Below are 17,983 nucleotides of genomic sequence, written 5' to 3' on the forward strand. Positions count from 1 at the left end.
TGTCCATAAATCTCATCTCCTATCTGTAGTCAGCAAATAAACAAAAGGGCAGGCCGCTGCTCCGCTACCATCTGATCTTCTTACCAACCTGGGCCCCGGGCCTCCTCCACCCCCGCCCGAGGCGATGATCCCTCTGCCCTCCCGCGTCTGCTCTGGGCCTGTCAGTTTAATTTAACAAGGTTGCGGGAGAGGTTGGATTTAATCAAACCAGTTGCTGTATCCCTTCTGCTCTGAGGTCCCTCAGTGTCACCACCGAGGCTCAGATTAGACAGTGACAATTACTTCTTCCCTGGCGCTTTCCTTCCCCTCCCTTTCTCTCCCTGAAGGGAACAAGGAGGCAGACCAGTCTCCTGGGGCCTAAGAATAGATGCAGGAGGATCAAAGGAGGGAAGCAGCCTGACCTGAGAAAGCCCCTCTCGGGCCTTCCATGCCTTGTTTAAGGCTGAGCGACAGCCCCAGGGATGGGGGCTAAGAGAATTCGAGCAGAGCTGCCTCAGGGAAGCCCAAGACTGCCTGAGGACAGAGCTGTGCCATCATCTGTGCTTATTGTCAGGAAACGGGGTGGAGGGTGCGCCAAGGCGGGGGGTGGGGTGGGGTAGGTAGCTGCCCGTTCTGCACAGACCACAGGCATTTACTCCCAGGGTCTCAGCCTGGATCCTGGGGGCTCCAGAGCTGGGAGACAACAACAACAAAAGGTGAGTCTCCGCCCGAGTTTCTGAGGCTCTGTTCTTGGCATGAAAGCAGTGACAGGGGGCGCTGCCACCCGAACCAGGGGTTGGAGGGACGTGCATGGAAACTGGTGTGGGGACAGCAGGGTAACTGTGGGGCGTGGCAGCGCGCGTTGTGTATCTGAGGGTCAGTGGCTGGGAAGAAAGGGACGGGTCTCTGGCGCAGAAACCTCAGGGTGCAGGGAGTTTAGAGTTCCAGAACAAATCGCTCTTCTTGCCACTTGACTCTTTCCTTTCCCCTCTTTTCCAGGAAGTGGGTGCTCAGCACCTCTTGCTCTCCTGAGCAGCTCGCAGGAGAGAGACTAAGGCCTCTGGAAGGGGAGTCCTCACTGAGGGTGATGGGAATCTTGTTTCCGTTTGCTCATTTGTGTCACATTCTTCCATCGGGCTGGGCAACTGACAGGTGCCTCCCTCCCCGGGCCCCTTTCAGAGTCCCCCTCCCTGCCATTTGTCTCTCACGCACATATCCAGCAGACACCACCATCGGCAGGAGCTGAATATGATTAGCTGAAGCCCTTCCTGACAGCTCCAAAGAGAATCCCTCAAATGCATATTCTACTGAGTGCATCTCATTGCTGCTGACAGCCGCTTTATCAATTAAATTCCACATTCCCAGTCTTTGGAGACGCCATGAACCTCCCTACCTAATAAATCACAGGCCCCCAGTTATTGTTAAATGTCCCATCAGTCTCTAATAAACTCCCTGCCAACAGGGGCAGGTTATTTATTATGCTGCCTGGACAAGAATGAATGGGGCCCCGTTCTCACAAGGAGAAGAGCAAACGTGACACCCTCCTCCCTAAAGACTGAGGCTGTGGTAGTAAAAGGGGCAATTAATCAACGTGGGCCTTGGGCAGAGGGGAGCCGGGTCTGGAGAGAGGGAGAAAGACCTGGGGTTCTTTCCCGAAAGCCTGCCAGGCAAATGCCCAGGGTGGTAGGTGGCTACACAGGGCTCAGGGGTTGGGCTTTGGCTGCTTCCCCACCTCCTAATTCCCGTCTGAAAAGGTACTGAACATAGGGTCACCCCCTAGGCCAGGGGCACGTGTAAAAATAGTTATTCTCAGTGTTGGGAGGTAACCACATAGGATTGAGCAGATCACGAAACAATAAATTCCGTCCAGATGGCCAGATATCGTGACTTGATAAACTTCATATAACTGAAGTTTATTGATGGCAGTAGTTCACTGAGCAGACAAATGGAAGAACGCAGGAGGAAAGGCCCCCTTGTCTGGGAGAGAGAGCGAGGAAACGCATGCTGAGTCAGTTTGCTGGATAAGCCGCTCGCAGGTAAGCCCTGATACTCGGAAAGCACTGTGCCAACACCTAAAACACCCAAGAGCCATCGGGTGTGAGAAACAGTGTGTGATGTGGGCCTGCAGTTACCTGCCTCCAATTAGATCCCAAATTTAGACGATGCTCCACGGTCTGCAAGTTAAAACCCAAACCCCTCAGCTTTGTCATGAATCAAGCCCCATCCACATTTCCAACTGTATTTCTCTTGTTACATAACAGACACACCCCCCCCCCCCCCCCGCTCTGCTGCCGCATTGGGAGAGCACAGCACACTCATTTGATCGCCCTTATGGTAGCAGACAAGGTCCTCCATAATGTGGGACCGATATATCTCTGCAGGCTCATTTCCTGGTACCTGCTGCCATACTTGCCTCCGTTCACACTAAAGCTCATGGCTTCCCTAAACTATTATGGTTTCGCAGGCTTCCACGCCTTTGCACAAACTGTTCCCTTTGCCCAGAATATCTCTCTGACTTGTCTGCTTGGTGAGCTCTCCTTCCACCCCCACTGCCTGATGAACTCCTTATCTATCCTTCAGGATCGGCTCAGAAAATGAGCCCCCAGTGCTTCATGGGACTTGAGCTTTGCCTCCTGGTGCTGCCGTTTTGGCAGAAGTACTAGACTCAGGGATTAGGTAAGGAATGATCCGTGCATGGAGTCTTCCCGATAGTTCGATGCACGCTTTGAGGCACTTTGATTTGGGGTGGAGATGAGGAGGGTATAAGGAAGAAAGCTATTGCTCTCTGAATACCAAAAGCTGTTTTCCTTATTTTCTCAGAAGTTCTCACTCTCTCCCACATGACAGCCACACTTGAACTAAGGCCCTGGAAAAATGTCAGGATTGCATATGATTTTACACCACCTCGTGCCACTTGCGTATTTCCTCCTTGATTGGGGCCACCTGTTTGCGTGTATGTTTCTCCTTGAGGGCAAAGTTCTGTTTATTTTGTCCCATTTCTGTATCTCCCTCACGGGGCTGATTCATATTAGGTGTTCAGAAGATGACTGTCAAAAGAAAGAATAAAGAAATGTTTGCGGGTTGAATGCAACTAGTATTGCCTACCCTTTGTTGCTTTGAGGGTTAAATGAGAAGAAGTTGCTGTAAAAATGGTAGTGCTTTTCTTTTCCACATTTTCCCCATGGATCCTCACACTCAGGGTGGGCCACCTTATGTCCATGTTTTTATTTCCACTGCTTTTCTCTCCTCCGGTACAGAAACCTCCACTTGGAAATGATCGTATGGGACCATTAATCCTCAGCATCCATCCTGAGTCTACGTTTTACTTGCTTTTCAGTGCATAGGAATCCTTCCCTTCTCTAGCTCCCAGGTACAGAAGGTGAGGAAAGGCTTTCCAAGGTAGACAGAACGCCATAAGAAAAGGTTGGGGTCCCAGTGTGATTTTACCCTGGGGGAGGCCGGGAGGCACACAAGAGTCCAACTCCTTACTGTGTATGTTACCCTCACAACTTACCCAGTTATTAAATGGTCTCTTACCTTTGGGTTTTATCTTTATGGCACTAAAAGTTACAGCCAACAACATTATTAACATTTTTCGCTACTGAGGAAAACATTTTATTGATTTGTGTTTTTAGCTGGAGCAATACAATTTATTCCTAGTAACATTACTGCAATATTTGTGTCCGTGAGACATCATAAACAACAGACACAATCACAGAATGCCTATAAAACTGGAAATGTTCTTTTCTGGAAGAGTAGTCTTTTTGTTTCTTTTGGGATGAGAGCTGGCTGCTTCATCAGTGACTGGTGTGAATTCTACAGAACTACTGCTATGTGCATGGAGACCCAGCAAAGACTTTTGAGCAAGATTCAATGTTTGTTAAGTCCACCAAGGGCCTGTGCTGGGCTGGAGAGCACAGAATGATAAAATCCCATCCTTGAGATGCTCACAGTGAGGGACAGACACGCAAACAAGTAAATAGAACACGGTGAGAGTGAGACTGGAGTTATTATAGTGTGAAGTGGGGGTCTGGTGTGGGAAATAAAAAAGGCTGTTAAAAGGAACAGGACCTGAAGCTGGACCCAAACAACCTAAGATACACACTTAAGAAGGATTACTCCGGCACCTGTGGGTTGAGTGGCTGGGAGAGAGAAGAAACTCGGCAGGGGGACCATTCTGGACGTTGTTTCAACAGCTAGGATGATAAAGGGGCTTAAAATAGGATACATGCCAGGGGGACTGGATAGAGGAATGAATAAAATATGTAGAGGTCAAATTACCTGCCCTTAGGTAATTGTTAGAAAAGGAGAGGGATGGTAGATGGTGGGGTCTAGAATAATTCTCAGGTGTGGGATGTGGGGGTTAGGTGGGTGCGAGGCGGGGGTACTATGGGGAAGCCTGGAAAATTCAGTGCCCAATCCCAACAGGCGCCCCTCTTTCACATGGGCAGTTGACATTTTCTCAATGTTTTCTAAATTTCTAAGCAAAATACATCTTTGGGACCTCTTTCCAATGGGATTACCTTGCCAAAGCGCCCCCCCCCATCATTTGGAATCTGGGTACGTGCAAATGTGTGAAAATAGGGGGAGAGATAATGATCAGAATGATGATATAAGGACAAAAGAAAAAGTTGGGAGTTGGACGTAGAATATCTTTAGGTTTTAAATTGTGAATAAGATTAGGTCCAGAAATATTTAAATTTGGAATTATGACTAAGACTTGGTCATAGGAGCTTGTTTATTCAATATTAAGCACTTACTATGTTTCAGATCTGCTTTTTTCCCATTAGGAATACAGGAGAGAACTAGACAGGTCCCTGTCCTCACAGAGCGGGGGAGACAGACAATAAACACAATCTCAGGTAGTGGTAAGTACCATGAAGAAAAATAAAGCAGAACAAGGGAACAGAGTGGTGGGAAAGGTAGGGGAGCTCAGGGGATGGGGGAACTAGGTTAGATGATAATAATAGGTCGGGGTGAAATAGGTGATGGGGGTTAAAGAGTAAGTTTCTCATGATGAGCACTGAGTAATGTATAGAATGATTGAATCGCTATATCTTACACCTGAAGCTAATATAACACAGTTAACGCTACTGGAATTAAAATACATCGACATGGGGGCACCTGGGTGGCTCAGTTGGTTAAGCGACTGCCTTCGGCTCAGGTCATGATCCTGGAGTCCCAGGATCGAGTCCCACGTCGGGCTCCCTGCTCAGCAGGGAGTCTGCCTCTCTCATTCTCTCTCTCTCAAATAAATAAATAAAATCTTTAAAAAAATAAAATACATCGACATGGTTGGAACTGGAGGGTATTATGCTGAGCGAGATAAGTCAATCAGAGAAATTATATGGTTTCACTCATGTGTGGAATATAAGAAATAGTGCTGAGGATCGTATGGGAAGGGATGGAAAACTAAATGGGAAGCCATCAGAGAGGGAGACAAACCATGAGAGATTCTTAACTATAGGAAACAAACTGAGGGCCGCTGCTGGGGCGCCTGGGTGGCTCAGTCGTTAGGCGTCTGCCTTCGGCTGGGGTCGTCGTCCCCAGGTCCTGGGATCGAGCCCCACATCGGACTCCCTGCTTGGCGGGAGTCCTGCTTCTCCCTCTCCCCCTGCTTGTGTTCTCTCTCTCGCTGCGTCTCTCTCTGTCAAATAGATGAAATCTTTAAAAAACAAAACAAAACTGAGGGTTGCTGGAGGGAAGGTTGGTGGGGATTGAGGTAACTGGGTGATGGGCATTAAGGAGGGCAGGTGATGTGATGAGCAACTGATGAATTACTTAACTCTGTATCTGAAACTAATGATGTACCATATATTGGCTAATTCAATTTAAATAAAAAACTTATTAAAAAATAATAGGTCAGGAACGACCTCTTTGGAAAGGCGATATTTGAGCAGAGACCTTAAAGGAAGGGAAAGTGGCAAAGACTGTCAGTTGTCACCCGTGAGATGGTGGTGCATAGCGCCAGGGACAGGAGCAGATTTGGGATGTCTATCAGACTTCTGAGTGGCGTTGCTGAGAAGGCAGATGGATGTACAAATCTAAGTTCAGGAGGTGTGAGGCCGAACTAGGGCTTTGGGAGGTGTCAGTCGGGGCCTGGCTGCAATTCAGTGGACCGCATGGGCGTTCAGTGCGCCAACTACAGCGCTGGGGCTGGGGACAGAGTGAAGCGGTACCGAGACGGACACGGACCGCACTACGGGGAAGTCCTGTCCGGCCGTGCTCGGAGCTCCGGGCGGGCGGGGACAGGCCCGGCCAGAGGCGCCCGCCGCCCGCGGCCCGGAGGCGGGGAGCGTGACGCCCCGCGCGCATCACAAAGCCCGCGTTGTGAGCGTGGCGGGGCGGGGCGCGGGGCTGGCCGGACCGCCCACGGAGGCCCGGGAGGCGGGGCGGCGCCCCCACCCTGAGCGCGCGGCGCCCTCTGCAGGCCGCCCGCGGCCGCATGCCGGTAGCCTCCGCCTTCCTCTCCTCCCTCTTCCCGCCTTCCTCGGGCCACATTTTTTGTCGTTATCGCTATTTCCGAGACTTCCTAAGCCTCCGACTTCCGTCCCTTCGCCCCTCTCCCAAGCCAAGGCTGTCAGTGTCTTTTCGGGAGGACTGCCAATAAAGTTTTTCCTCTTCTCGCTCCTAGGCTCCCTCCCTCGCCTCAAGTACCGCGAGATCGGGCGGCGCGGCGACGATGGCGGCGGCGTTTGAAGCCCCCGCGGCCTTAGCGACGGTGGAGGCCGCTATGCCGGCGGAGCGTGTGGCCGCACAGCTCGCGGCCTCGGAGCCAGTCCCCGGGCCGGTGCGGAGCCTGCGGACGGCTCACGACGTCAGCGGGCCGCGGACCCGCACGGGGGACGTGCTGCTGGCGGAGCCGGCCGACTTCGAGTCACTGCTGCTGTCGCGGCCCGTGCTGGAGGGGCTGCGGGCGGCCGGCTTCGAGCGGCCCTCGCCGGTGCAGCTCAAGGCCATCCCGCTGGGGCGCTGCGGGCTCGGTGAGGGCGGGGGCCGCGCTCGGGCCGGGAGGGTCCGGGAGGAGCCCCAGGGCGGCCGCCGGTGCCGGCCTCGGCCTGCGGCCGGGCGCTGTGCGCCTTCGAGCCTCAGTTTCCTTTCTTGTAAAACAGAGACGCGGTGTTCAGTTGGAAGATGGTTACGGCCCTTTGTACAGTGACAGGGGGCTCTCAATTCGAGAAGATGAAGTAGAGGTTCAGGGAAGAGGCGTGTTTCCGGATGTGGCCTCATGCTTTTTTGAGTTAACTACAAACGAATGTGCCAATTCGGTGATCTCTGGAGAACCTTCTGGTTCTGTGATTTCATGTTGGTATTTAAGCTTCTTTAGTCAGTACTGGCTAGTGATGCATGTATCTTTTTCTCCTCAGATTTAATTGTTCAAGCCAAATCTGGCACTGGGAAAACCTGTGTGTTCTCTACCATTGCTTTGGACTCTCTTGTTCTTGAAAACCTAAGTACCCAGGTGAGTGTAGCTCAGAGGACCCAAAGGAGGGTATGTGGATTTTATCACAGGTTGGATGCAACACCAGTAGCTTCTGAGAGACAGAAGAGATGAATTTGATGATGATTGAGTTAAGCCATATGAAAAGTATAGAAACAAAGTAGACATTAAAGCTGTTGCGTGGCTGTGGTGTGGGTGGTAACCAAGGATCCCTCATTAGTGTTAGAGGTTTGGAAATTTCTGTTACTGCATCTTAAATAGATTAAGTCTGCCATGTGTGTCAATTTTTTCATTACCTGAAAATACAGATAGGTTTTCTTTACTCTTTTACTTGCTGACCCGAATGTGGTAGGATTTAGTATTTGGCCTGATTGATGATAACGTGGTGCTCTGGCTATTGCTCGCTCTGTGAGTGTGTTCTATTGATCTCCCATCTTCTAGGTTCTCTTGGAGTAGGTCTAAAGATGGCCTTACCCAAATTAATAAGCGATTTAGGTTTGGGGATCGTTTCTTCAACAAAGTTTGGCTGAGCCCATGTTATGTATAAACAGTATGCCAGTATATCCATATTCAAAGCTTTTTGAGTCTTATAACCACCAAATTCTGGGTTATGCACATAGGAAATCCTTCTGCTTCCCAAAGACTTAAGCTAGTCTACTTGTGAATTTGAGATGTAGTCGAGATTTTGGCTTCTGACAATTTGGCAGTAGGTGAAATGCCAAAACGCTGAATAAGTTCCATAAACCAAATTTGAATTTTTAAACTTCAGATCTTTGTGTTCTCAAAGTAATACATATTCATTTTTGAAAAATTGGAAAATTCAGAAAAGTAAACAAGTACCAGGAAACAGCACATAATTTTACCTACCCAGAAAGAAACTGCTGTTAACTGTTTTGGCATATTTTCCTCTAGCTTTTTTTTTTAAAGGAGTTTTTTCTTCTCATAGCTGAGAACATGTAGTTTCACCTTGTCCTCCAGTTGTTATATTGCAGAGTTCTCACCGTGAGTCTCAAGGCTCCTTTTTCATGGGCCTAGATATCTGACCCTGATTTGGTCCAGTGGGCTTCCCTGCTATTCCTCAAGCACACTAAGAACATTATTGTTGTAAGGCCTCTACATTTGCTGTGTTCTCTTCTCGAAAACAGTTCCCCAGGTGTCACCCAGCTAGCTCTACTCTGTGGTATACATTTAGGTCTCTGCTCAGATGTTACGCCCTTACGCCCTACAGCCTTCCTAGATTGCCCCATTTAAAATAACTCCTTCCCTTCCTTGTCACTTCTCTCTTTTCCCTGTTTGATTTTTCTTTATAGCACTTTTCATTGTATGTCATGATTTATGTATGTTTGTTTATTGTGTATGTTCTTATACAGAATGAAAGTGCCATGAGAGCAAGGACTGTGTATTGTTTTTTTTTTTTTTTAAGATTTTATTCATTTATTTGAGAGAGAGAGAGAGACAGAGACAGGGCATGAGCCGTGGGGAGGAGGCAGAGGGAGAGGGAGAAGCAGATTCCCCGCTGAGCTGGGAGCCCCATGTGGGGCTCGATCCCAGGATCCTGAGATCATGACCTGAGCCCATGGCAGACACTTAACCAACTGAGCTACCAAAGCGCCCCTGGACTGTGTATTGTTGACTCTACAGCAACTTACATGTTGCCTAGTACATATAGTAGGTTCTTGTTTAATAACATTTGTTGAATGAATACATAAGTGAATGAATGGAGTAGCTTCCCTTGTCTATAAAAACTCATCATTTAAAATGGTTGTTTAAATGAAAAATAGCTCACTGTAGTATGAGCATGCCAATCACATGTATCATTTCCACTGACTTGTTAAAGGTATATATATTTTATGCTTTTTTAGATTTTGATCTTGGCTCCTACAAGAGAAATTGCTGTACAAATACATTCTGTTATTACAGCTATTGGAATAAAAATGGAAGGCTTAGAGTGTCATGTCTTTATTGGAGGGACTCCATTATCACAAGACAAAACCAGACTTAAAAAGTGTCATATTGCTGTTGGCTCTCCTGGTAAGATATCACCCTGTTTATAACTGGGGCTTTTAAGGAACTGAACGCTTTTCATATAAGTAATATAATTAAGTTAAGAATATGGGAATCTTTAATAACTATGATAATTATTTTGAGGATTATAAATGAAGAGGCTTAGACTAGTGAGGTATAGACACGTGACTGGATTACCAAGAGGACTTATGAAATCTCCATAAGGATGTTTAAGCACATGTATGGAATTGGCTTCTGAGAAGAGGAGGAATGAGATGATTTTCAGGAAGCCTTTCTAAGCCATGGATTGGGATTATTCTTTGCTTCTCTATTAATCATTCAGTCGTGAATCACTCAAATCAGAATTTAGTATTCAGGGCCTTAGCATTCAGTCTTTTTTGATGAGAACAGTGTTATGATCCATACTTATTGGTGGTGAAATGTGAGGGAAAAATAATGGATTTAGGCAAGATCAGAACTCAGTTTCTGATTTGTGGTTCAGTGTATAAATGCATAATAATGAGGGTCAGGTCAAGAAGGTCAGCAGTATGAACGGTGAGTAAGTAGGCTAACAACATTGACTGAGATGTGCACACATTCAGTGCATCTTAAATATTTTCAATATGCTTTTTTCTGGAATTTAGGCAGAATTAAACAACTGATAGAACTTGACTACTTGAACCCAGGCAGTATACGTCTCTTTATTCTTGATGAAGCAGATAAGCTTTTAGAAGAAGGCAGCTTCCAGGAGCAAATAAAGTAAGAGAAATAACTTGCTTGACTATTAAAATGGTGTCCTAAAGTGTCTATTTTTAGCTTTTCCAGGTGCTAATTACTGGGATTGGTTTCCGTGGTATATATTTCTCTTCTGTTTTGCAGCTGGATTTATTCTTCCTTGCCTGCCAGTAAACAGATGTTGGCAGTGTCAGCTACCTACCCTGAATTTTTGGCTAATGCTTTGGCAAAGTACATGAGAGATCCCACTTTTGTAAGACTAAATTCCAGTGATCCGAGTCTCATAGGTGAGTATAGATATTGGATATTTACATTCCTGGTTTGTGATATTCTGGAGCTTTCCCTTGCCTAGGTGGCTGTTGTTTTCATTTTTGCTGTAGCAAATATGTTTGTTTTAACAGAAGACTTTTGACTTCTTTCTAGGTTTGAAGCAATATTACAAAATTGTCAATTCATACCCTTTGGCCCATAAGATTTTTGAGGAAAAGGCTCAGCATTTACAGGAACTATTCAGCAGAATCCCGTTTAATCAAGCCTTAGTCTTTTCTAATTTGCACAGCAGGTAATGTACCTTAAGAGGTCACCTGGAGAACTTGTGAAATAAAAGGTGTAGGGCCATATTTATAAAATTATAACCCTCTATGTTATTTTTCATAGAGCACAACATTTGGCAGATATCCTTTCTTCTAAAGGCTTTCCTGCTGAGTGCATTTCAGGTAAGTTCATCTCTTACTTTAATCTTTGTTTAGTGTTCTGACTTGAAGCCTGTCCAAAGTCAGGAGGAAGAAATACTACTTCGTGAGTTGTCTTGAGTGTGAGGTTACACTGAGTCTCCAGAGTAAAGGAGATTTCAGGTGAATATTTCATTGGGATTTGATATATCGATATCCTTGTTGTTTAAGAAGTAACTTGGTATATAATATGAAATTAGGAAATTGGAATGGATTGTCCATAAAGAACTTAATAATTTTATAAAGTTTGTCTTTGTCATCTTCAGAGAAAAATATTTTGCTTCTTTCCATAATCATTGTAAAAATGCTAAGAATTGCTACTGAATTAACTGCTTTAAGGTCTTGTGGAAGGCAAAGATGATTCTTCTTTTTAAGATTTTATTTTTAAGTAATCTCTATATCCAATATAGGGCTCGAACTCACAACCCTGAGATCAAGAGTTGCATGCTGTACCCACAGAGCCAGCGGGGTGCCCCAAGATGATTCATTTTTGACACATAGCTAAATTATTGCTGCTGATCTAATAGGAATGAAAGATTTAAAGGAATTTTTGATCACTGAGCTCCTTTTTAGAATTTTCATTGATAGCTTAGTTTTTAACCTGTTAGCCTAAGCTTGTCTAGTCTTTATATATCATGAGATACTGGGGAGACTTTATTAATGGACAATATTTTGACCATAGATCACACTTCAAAACAAAATTTATAAACGGCTAATTATAGCAATTTTATTTTCCTAAGAATTACTTCATGTGTAACTTTGCAGATACAGTGTTATATCTGCAGGCATAACCTAGTCACCATTTAAAATTAAGTTTTGAATTTCAAGTTGACTGCCTAACCAGATGTTTTTTTTTTTTAAGATTTTTTAAATTTATTTTTTGACAGCGAGAGAGGGAACACAAGCAGGGGGAGCGGGGGAGGGAGAAGCAGTCCTCCCGCGGAGCACGGAGCCTGACGCACGGCTCCATCCCAGGACCCTGGGATCATGACCTGAGCTGAAGGCAGATGCTGAAGGACTGAGCCACCCAGGCGCCCCCAACCAGATTTTAAAAGATTCTGACTTTAGGTCTTAACCTAGATTTGCACGTAAGGAGAGAATTAACTTTGTTTGGTGTATTTTTAAAGCGTTAAGACTGGTAGTTATGATTTCTGCTTTTTGTGGACTTGATAAATATGTATTAGCTTGTTTTTATATGACTTTCTTTTTGGGTGTTTTTAGGCAACATGAATCAGAATCAGCGTCTTGATGCTATGGCCAAACTGAAGCAGTTTCATTGCAGAGTCCTCATTTCCACAGATTTGGTAAATTGCCTGTTCAGTTTGGGTGACTAATCCATCCTGACTTGGGCTCTATTATCAGATGCACAGGTTTCATTTATTATTTTATATGGGTGTATCTGATAAGAATACCAGAAGGGAATTGTCTTTCCAGTGCTGGGGAATTTGCTTTCTTCAAAGTCTTTTATATTTTCATGTTTATTCTTGAAACTAGTCATTAGAAATGAATTTCCTTTTCCTTTGCTCCTAAATATCCTCCTGGTCTTAACTTGGCTCTTGGTTATATTAGAGTAAGCGGGTGTACGTTGGTGCCCATGTAGCAGTTAACGCAAACACTTCTTCTCTTCTTTAATTTAAGACTTCCCGTGGGATTGATGCTGAGAAGGTGAACCTGGTTGTAAATTTGGATGTACCATTGGATTGGGAGACATATATGCATCGGATTGGCAGAGCTGGCCGTTTTGGTAAAAAAAAAAAAAGAAAAAGAAAAAAGTTTGGCTGCTTTCTTTAGGAGGAAGAATTACAAATATGACAGGTGGAGTGACATGTATGTGAAATTGATCTACATAACATTCCCTCTGTGCTTTAGGTACTTTGGGGTTGACAGTGACCTACTGTTGTCGGGGAGAAGAAGAAAACGTGATGATGAAAATTGCCCAGAAATGTAACATCAACCTTCTTCCTTTACCAGGTACATTTTGTCTATTTCATTTTGCCATCAGAAGAATAATCGTATTGGTGATAGGCCTCATAAAAATAATAGCTGACACGGAGTACTTAGGATGTGTTGGGTCCCGTTCAGTATGTTAACTCCTTTAATTCTTGCCACAATCCTGTGAAGTGCGTGCTATTATTATCGACTTTTTGTGAATGAGGATATTGAGGCATTGAGAAGTTAAGTAATTTGCCTAAGTTCTTATAGCTCATAAGCAGCAGGGAGAAGATTGTAAGGTAATTCCTGGCACATGAAAAATGTTTTACTACTGTATTAGCTCTATATTTTAGTTTGTAGCTTTGCAATTTCATTTTATTCTTTTATATAACGGGGCATATATTTTATTACTTTTGTCGCTTTAAAGGTAATTCTTGCCATATTCTCCTTCGTCACCATGAGGAAGGAGTAGTATCTTTAATTTGAATGCTATTTTGAAATTTTGAAGTGTTTTCTTTCTTTTCTTTTCTTTTTTTTTGAGTTTATTTATCTACTTACTAAGTAATCTCCACACCAACATAGGGCTCAAACTCATGACCCCGAGATCGAGTTGAATGCTCTTCCAACTGAGTCATCCAGGAACCCCTGCTACCATGTTCTCTTTTGATTTTAGTGACTCATTTGTCAGGCTGATTTTTTTAAGTGCCACCTGGGAAATTGCATGTCCAAGACTATTGATGATCTCTTGAAAATTTAAAAAAAACTGTCATGTAGAAATGTGGTTTATTTGCTACATTTGTTAATGTATGCAGTGTAAGTGTGTGTGTGTATGTATACACGTGTATATGTAGATACGTGTGTGTATATATATACACAGATATATACTTGTATAACATATACGTGATCTTCTAGAATATGGGATATGTAGTTATTGAATAAATACAGCGTGGAATATTTTATTTATTTATATATCACTTCTTTAGTGATTTTTATAAAGCTAGACTAAGCACATGTCTGGGAATTAGTTCTGGCTTTATAATAACTCATTTTTTAATCTTTTCACAAATTTCTTTAATTGCTCTAAGCTTGTGTTCTGATTTAGAAAATATTTGTTTTTAGAAATGGTCTGTAGGTTCTTTGTCAGTTTTAAGACACTACAGTATGTTAATTCTATGTGTAAGTCTATTGGTAACCTGTCAGATGATTATAATGTGGAAAAAATAAATTGAAAATTGGTATAAGAGGGTTAAGACTTTGGGTAGGATTCAGTATCATAGCATTTAGTGATAAAAAGAAAATTTGCCTTTGGATATTGGAAAATGACTTATTTGGATCTTTATGTAATGTTAACAGAGCCCTGAAATCATGAGAAAGTGTATTTGTGGTGTTAGACTTATATCGGACTAGGAATTTGTAGGCTGCTCAGATTAAGTACCTGGGGCAGGAGTGGGAGAGAAATTGGCCTCTTTTATAGGTGTTGGCAAGCAAAGGATATCACCTTAGTAGGAATCAAAGTTCTAGTCAGAGGGTTTATTCAGCCAGAGATCAAGAGCCCCAGCTGAAGAGTCCTGATCCGAGGGATTAGGTAGTGGGTACATATACATGAGCACCAATAGCAACAATAAACAGGCAAGACCTGTGTAAATCATGGGCTCTGTATGTTTTGTGTGCCTAAGATGAAAACTGATCACACTTTGGGAAGGTCAGAGTGTGCAGGTGGGAGCGAATTGTCCCACCTGGATGGAATAGGAAATTTAGAGAGCTGGAGCCAGCAAATTTTTTAAAACTTACAAGTGCTGTTGAGACCATAGATCTTTTTTATAGTCATCTAACTTTTTCCCCTGTAGAGGTTTTTCTCCACTGTTGGAGGCAGTGATTTCTCCCTGTTGGGAGTATAGAGGGACAGGTTTACTTGGGTGCAGAGTTGCAATTGTAATATTTCCCAGCTGATAAGCTTTGGGGGGGAGCACAATCCGTTTTCTAATATCTTGTTTTGCTGTTGGCATTAGTGAGATCAAGGGGAGGAGTTGGGGAGAGTGAGGAGGGAAGAGATGGGAGAATTGCTGAAGCCTTAGACCTCACTCCTAGTGTAAGCTCTTTTTGAGTGGGAGGTATGGGGGGGAGATATAGCTTGTGGATATGGGATGGGTCTTGCATATTTGGGGGCATATTTCTTTACTGCAAGGATTGTTTAGATCTTTTTTTTTTTTTAAGATTTTATTTATTTGACACAGAGAGAGGGAACATAAGCAGGAGGAGTGGAAGAGGGAGAAGCAGGCCTCCCGCGTAACAGGGAGCCCGATGCGGGGCTCGATCCCAAGACCCTGGGATCATGACCTGAGCAGAAGGCAGACGCTTAATGACTGAGCCACCCAGGCGCCCCTTGTTTAGATCTTTTAAGATACTAATATAATGTAATCCTTAAGCTTCTTAGTATATTATTAGTATATTTTATTTCTTAACCTTATTTGACCGTGGAAAGCTTTATGAAGTCATTCAAAAATTGCTGATCTAGAGCAGCTCACACTTTTAATATTCTTCTGTTCCTTTTATGTAGATCCCATTCCTCCTGGTCTAATGGAAGAATGTTTGGATTGGGACGTGGAGGTTAAAGCTGCTATGCATACATATGGCTTAGCAAGTATACCTACCCAGCCCTTAAAAAAGCAGATCCAAAAAATGGAGAGAACCTTTCAAACTCAGAAAGGTCATGGTAACCACGTGGCTTCATCTAAAAATACTTCTGTATCTTCACTATTAGTCAAATCAAAAAATAATCCTAAACAGAAGCTTCCTGTGAAAAGCCACTCAGAGTGTGGAGTCATAGAAAAAGCAATGTCACCAAAAGAAGTGGGCTGTGGCATACAATTGGAAGAGCAAATGAAGAATCCTGTTGAGATCTCTGTTGAAAACTCTACCAGTCAGCACCAGGTCAAAGAAGCTTTACCTGTGTCACTGCCCAAAATTCCTTGTCTGTCTGCCTTTAAAATCCACCTGCCATACTCTTTGACTTTTACAGAATTGGTGGAGGATTATGAACACTATATTAAAGAGGGGTTAGAGAAGCCTGTGGAAATCATCAGGCATTACACAGGTCCTGGGGATCAGACTGTGAATCCTCAAAATGGTTTTGTAAGAAACAGAATTCCCAAGGAGAGAGTGCCGATATTGGCAAGTAGTAGTCAGTCTGGAGACTCAGAGAGTGACAGTGATTCTTACAGCTCGAGGACTTCTTCCCAGAGCAAAGGAAGTAAGTCCTACTTGGAAGGCTCTTCAGATAATCAGCTGAAAGACTTGGAATCCACTCCTGTGGATGGCCCTATCTCTTTGGAACAACCTCTGAATGGAGACGACACCCCTCATCCAGCAGAGTATCAAGAATCACCTGGAATCCAGACAAAGGCCAGGCATAAAGAGGGGGCTAACCAGAGAGCTAAGCAGAGCCGGAGAAACCCTCCCAGGCGGTCTTCCTATCGAGCGCAGGCAGAACCTCAGGAAGATGGTTGGTATGACTGCCACAGGGAAACACATCCAAGTTTTTCTGATGCCTATCAGGATTATGAGGAATACTGGAGGGCTTACTACAGGGCATGGCAGGAGTACTACGCTGTTGCCTCTCAGTCGTATTATTGGAATGCTCAGAGGCATCCAAGCTGGATGGCGGCTTATTACATGAATACCATTTATCTCCAAGAAATGATGCGAGGCAACCAGTGATTGTAGGCGGTACCTCACCCCATCCAGAAACACCAATGAGCGATACCTTTGGATAGCCAACCTCCTTGGCCTATATAGTAGAGTGGCATTTTTGAGGAATTTGAAACGTCTTGAGGCTTCCCGCTGGGACACATCTATTTTTCAGATTGTTTTGATGTACCTGATCAGGTACATTATCTTTTTTTTTTTTTTAAGAAACTTCACGGATCAGATTCTTGAAGGAAAATTTTGGGGACACAGAGCTAAAAGTCCTAGGATGCCATTTTCTGTAAGCCATTTGGAAAAGAAACATTTAAAAAGACTTATACCACTGCTTACTTTAAAAAAATAAAAACAGTTGAGATTTAAAAAATAATGTTAGTTTATGCTTTGGAGTTCTTGACAAAAGGCTTGGACTGTATTTCCATAGAGGTGTGTTCTTGTAGAAATCTGTAGCATGGTAGATCAGAAAATCCCCTCGCCTTTTATATTTAGGCAGGAAGGAATAAAATATTGCTTCAGACTTTTCCAAAGGTACTTGCTTTCATGCTCTTTGCTTCCAGTAAAAATATTTGTTACCAGTAAAAATGCAAACTTAGTCAAATGTTTATTGACATGTTTATTGTTCATCTTTTGAATGTCTTTTGTTTTTAAGATTGAAAAGCTGTCTGTGTTTTTACTGTGCATTAAATAGCTGAGGATCATCAGTGGCTGTCTTATTTTTGTTTCTCAAGAGAAGGAGTAACTCTTACTCTTTGTTGGTTCTTGGATCCTTTTAGGGGTCTGATGAAAGCTATAGATTTGTAGAGTTTCCATTCTGTAAACAGGAACTGTGTATGTAATTCCAAGAGGTTCACAGACCTTCTGAAGCCCATGTATGGAACCCAGATTAAGAACTGCACTACTCTGCTGGGAGGCTAAGGGAAAGGTCTAGGTCTTTAAGTATTTTTTGGAAGCTGGAACTCAGTTCTCTTCAGACTCTTCCCACAGTGTGTCCTGATCTTATGTCTTCTAGAAATTTCCCCCCAGTTTTTACTTTTAATGTTTTTAATGTAAATTTTCTCCCAGTTTCTGCTTTTAATGACACCTAGTAGGGAGCATCTCATTTTTCTGAGATGGTGCATCTATAAATTACAATTTAGAAAAAATGTAATTGGAAGTTACAGCAATGCCCCCTTATCCGAGATTTTGCTTTCTGTGGTTTCAATTACCTCCAGTCAACTGTGGTCCAGAAGCAGACAATCCTTCTGACATACTGTCAGGCTGGTAATAGCCTAATGCTATGTCACAGTGCCTACATCATTCACCATCACGTGGGCATTCTATCAGCTCACATCATCACAAGAAGAAAGGTGAGTACGGTACAATAAGATTTTCAGAGACCATATTCACATAACCTATAGTTTGTTGTGATTGTTCTATTAATCTCTTACTGTGCCTCGTTTATCAACTAAACTTAATTATA

At 43.7% G+C, this 17,983-nt stretch overlaps 1 protein-coding gene across 1 annotated transcript; it reads left to right on the forward strand.

The window, feature by feature from the left end:
• Nucleotides 1-6,655: 6,655 nt before the first annotated feature.
• Nucleotides 6,656-17,219, forward strand: DDX20 (DEAD-box helicase 20). The gene is made up of 11 exons (XM_021690046.2): nt 6,656-6,962; nt 7,347-7,441; nt 9,283-9,451; nt 10,069-10,183; nt 10,304-10,446; nt 10,583-10,721; nt 10,817-10,875; nt 12,112-12,194; nt 12,529-12,634; nt 12,760-12,861; nt 15,380-17,219. Exons 1-11 carry the CDS (start codon nt 6,662-6,664, stop codon nt 16,537-16,539), a joined length of 2,472 nt encoding a protein of 823 aa, XP_021545721.1. The 5' UTR covers nt 6,656-6,661; the 3' UTR covers nt 16,540-17,219.
• The last annotated feature ends 764 nt before the right edge of the window (nt 17,220-17,983 follow it).

This window comes from Neomonachus schauinslandi, chromosome 4 (assembly GCF_002201575.2).
Source record: "Neomonachus schauinslandi chromosome 4, ASM220157v2, whole genome shotgun sequence".
Taxonomy (NCBI): domain Eukaryota; kingdom Metazoa; phylum Chordata; class Mammalia; order Carnivora; family Phocidae; genus Neomonachus; species Neomonachus schauinslandi.

What these genes read in the sequence shown, in the direction of transcription:
- DDX20 (XM_021690046.2), top strand. Translation starts at nt 6,662, where the DNA reads ATGGCGGCGGCGTTTGAAGCCCCCGCGGCCTTAGCGACGGTGGAGGCC. An exon ending in TCCTCATTTCCACAGATTTG is followed by an intron (nt 12,195 to 12,528) that starts GTAAATTGCCTG and finishes CTTTAATTTAAG; the next exon opens with ACTTCCCGTGGGATTGATGC. An exon ending in TGGCAGAGCTGGCCGTTTTG is followed by an intron (nt 12,635 to 12,759) that starts GTAAAAAAAAAA and finishes TCTGTGCTTTAG; the next exon opens with GTACTTTGGGGTTGACAGTG.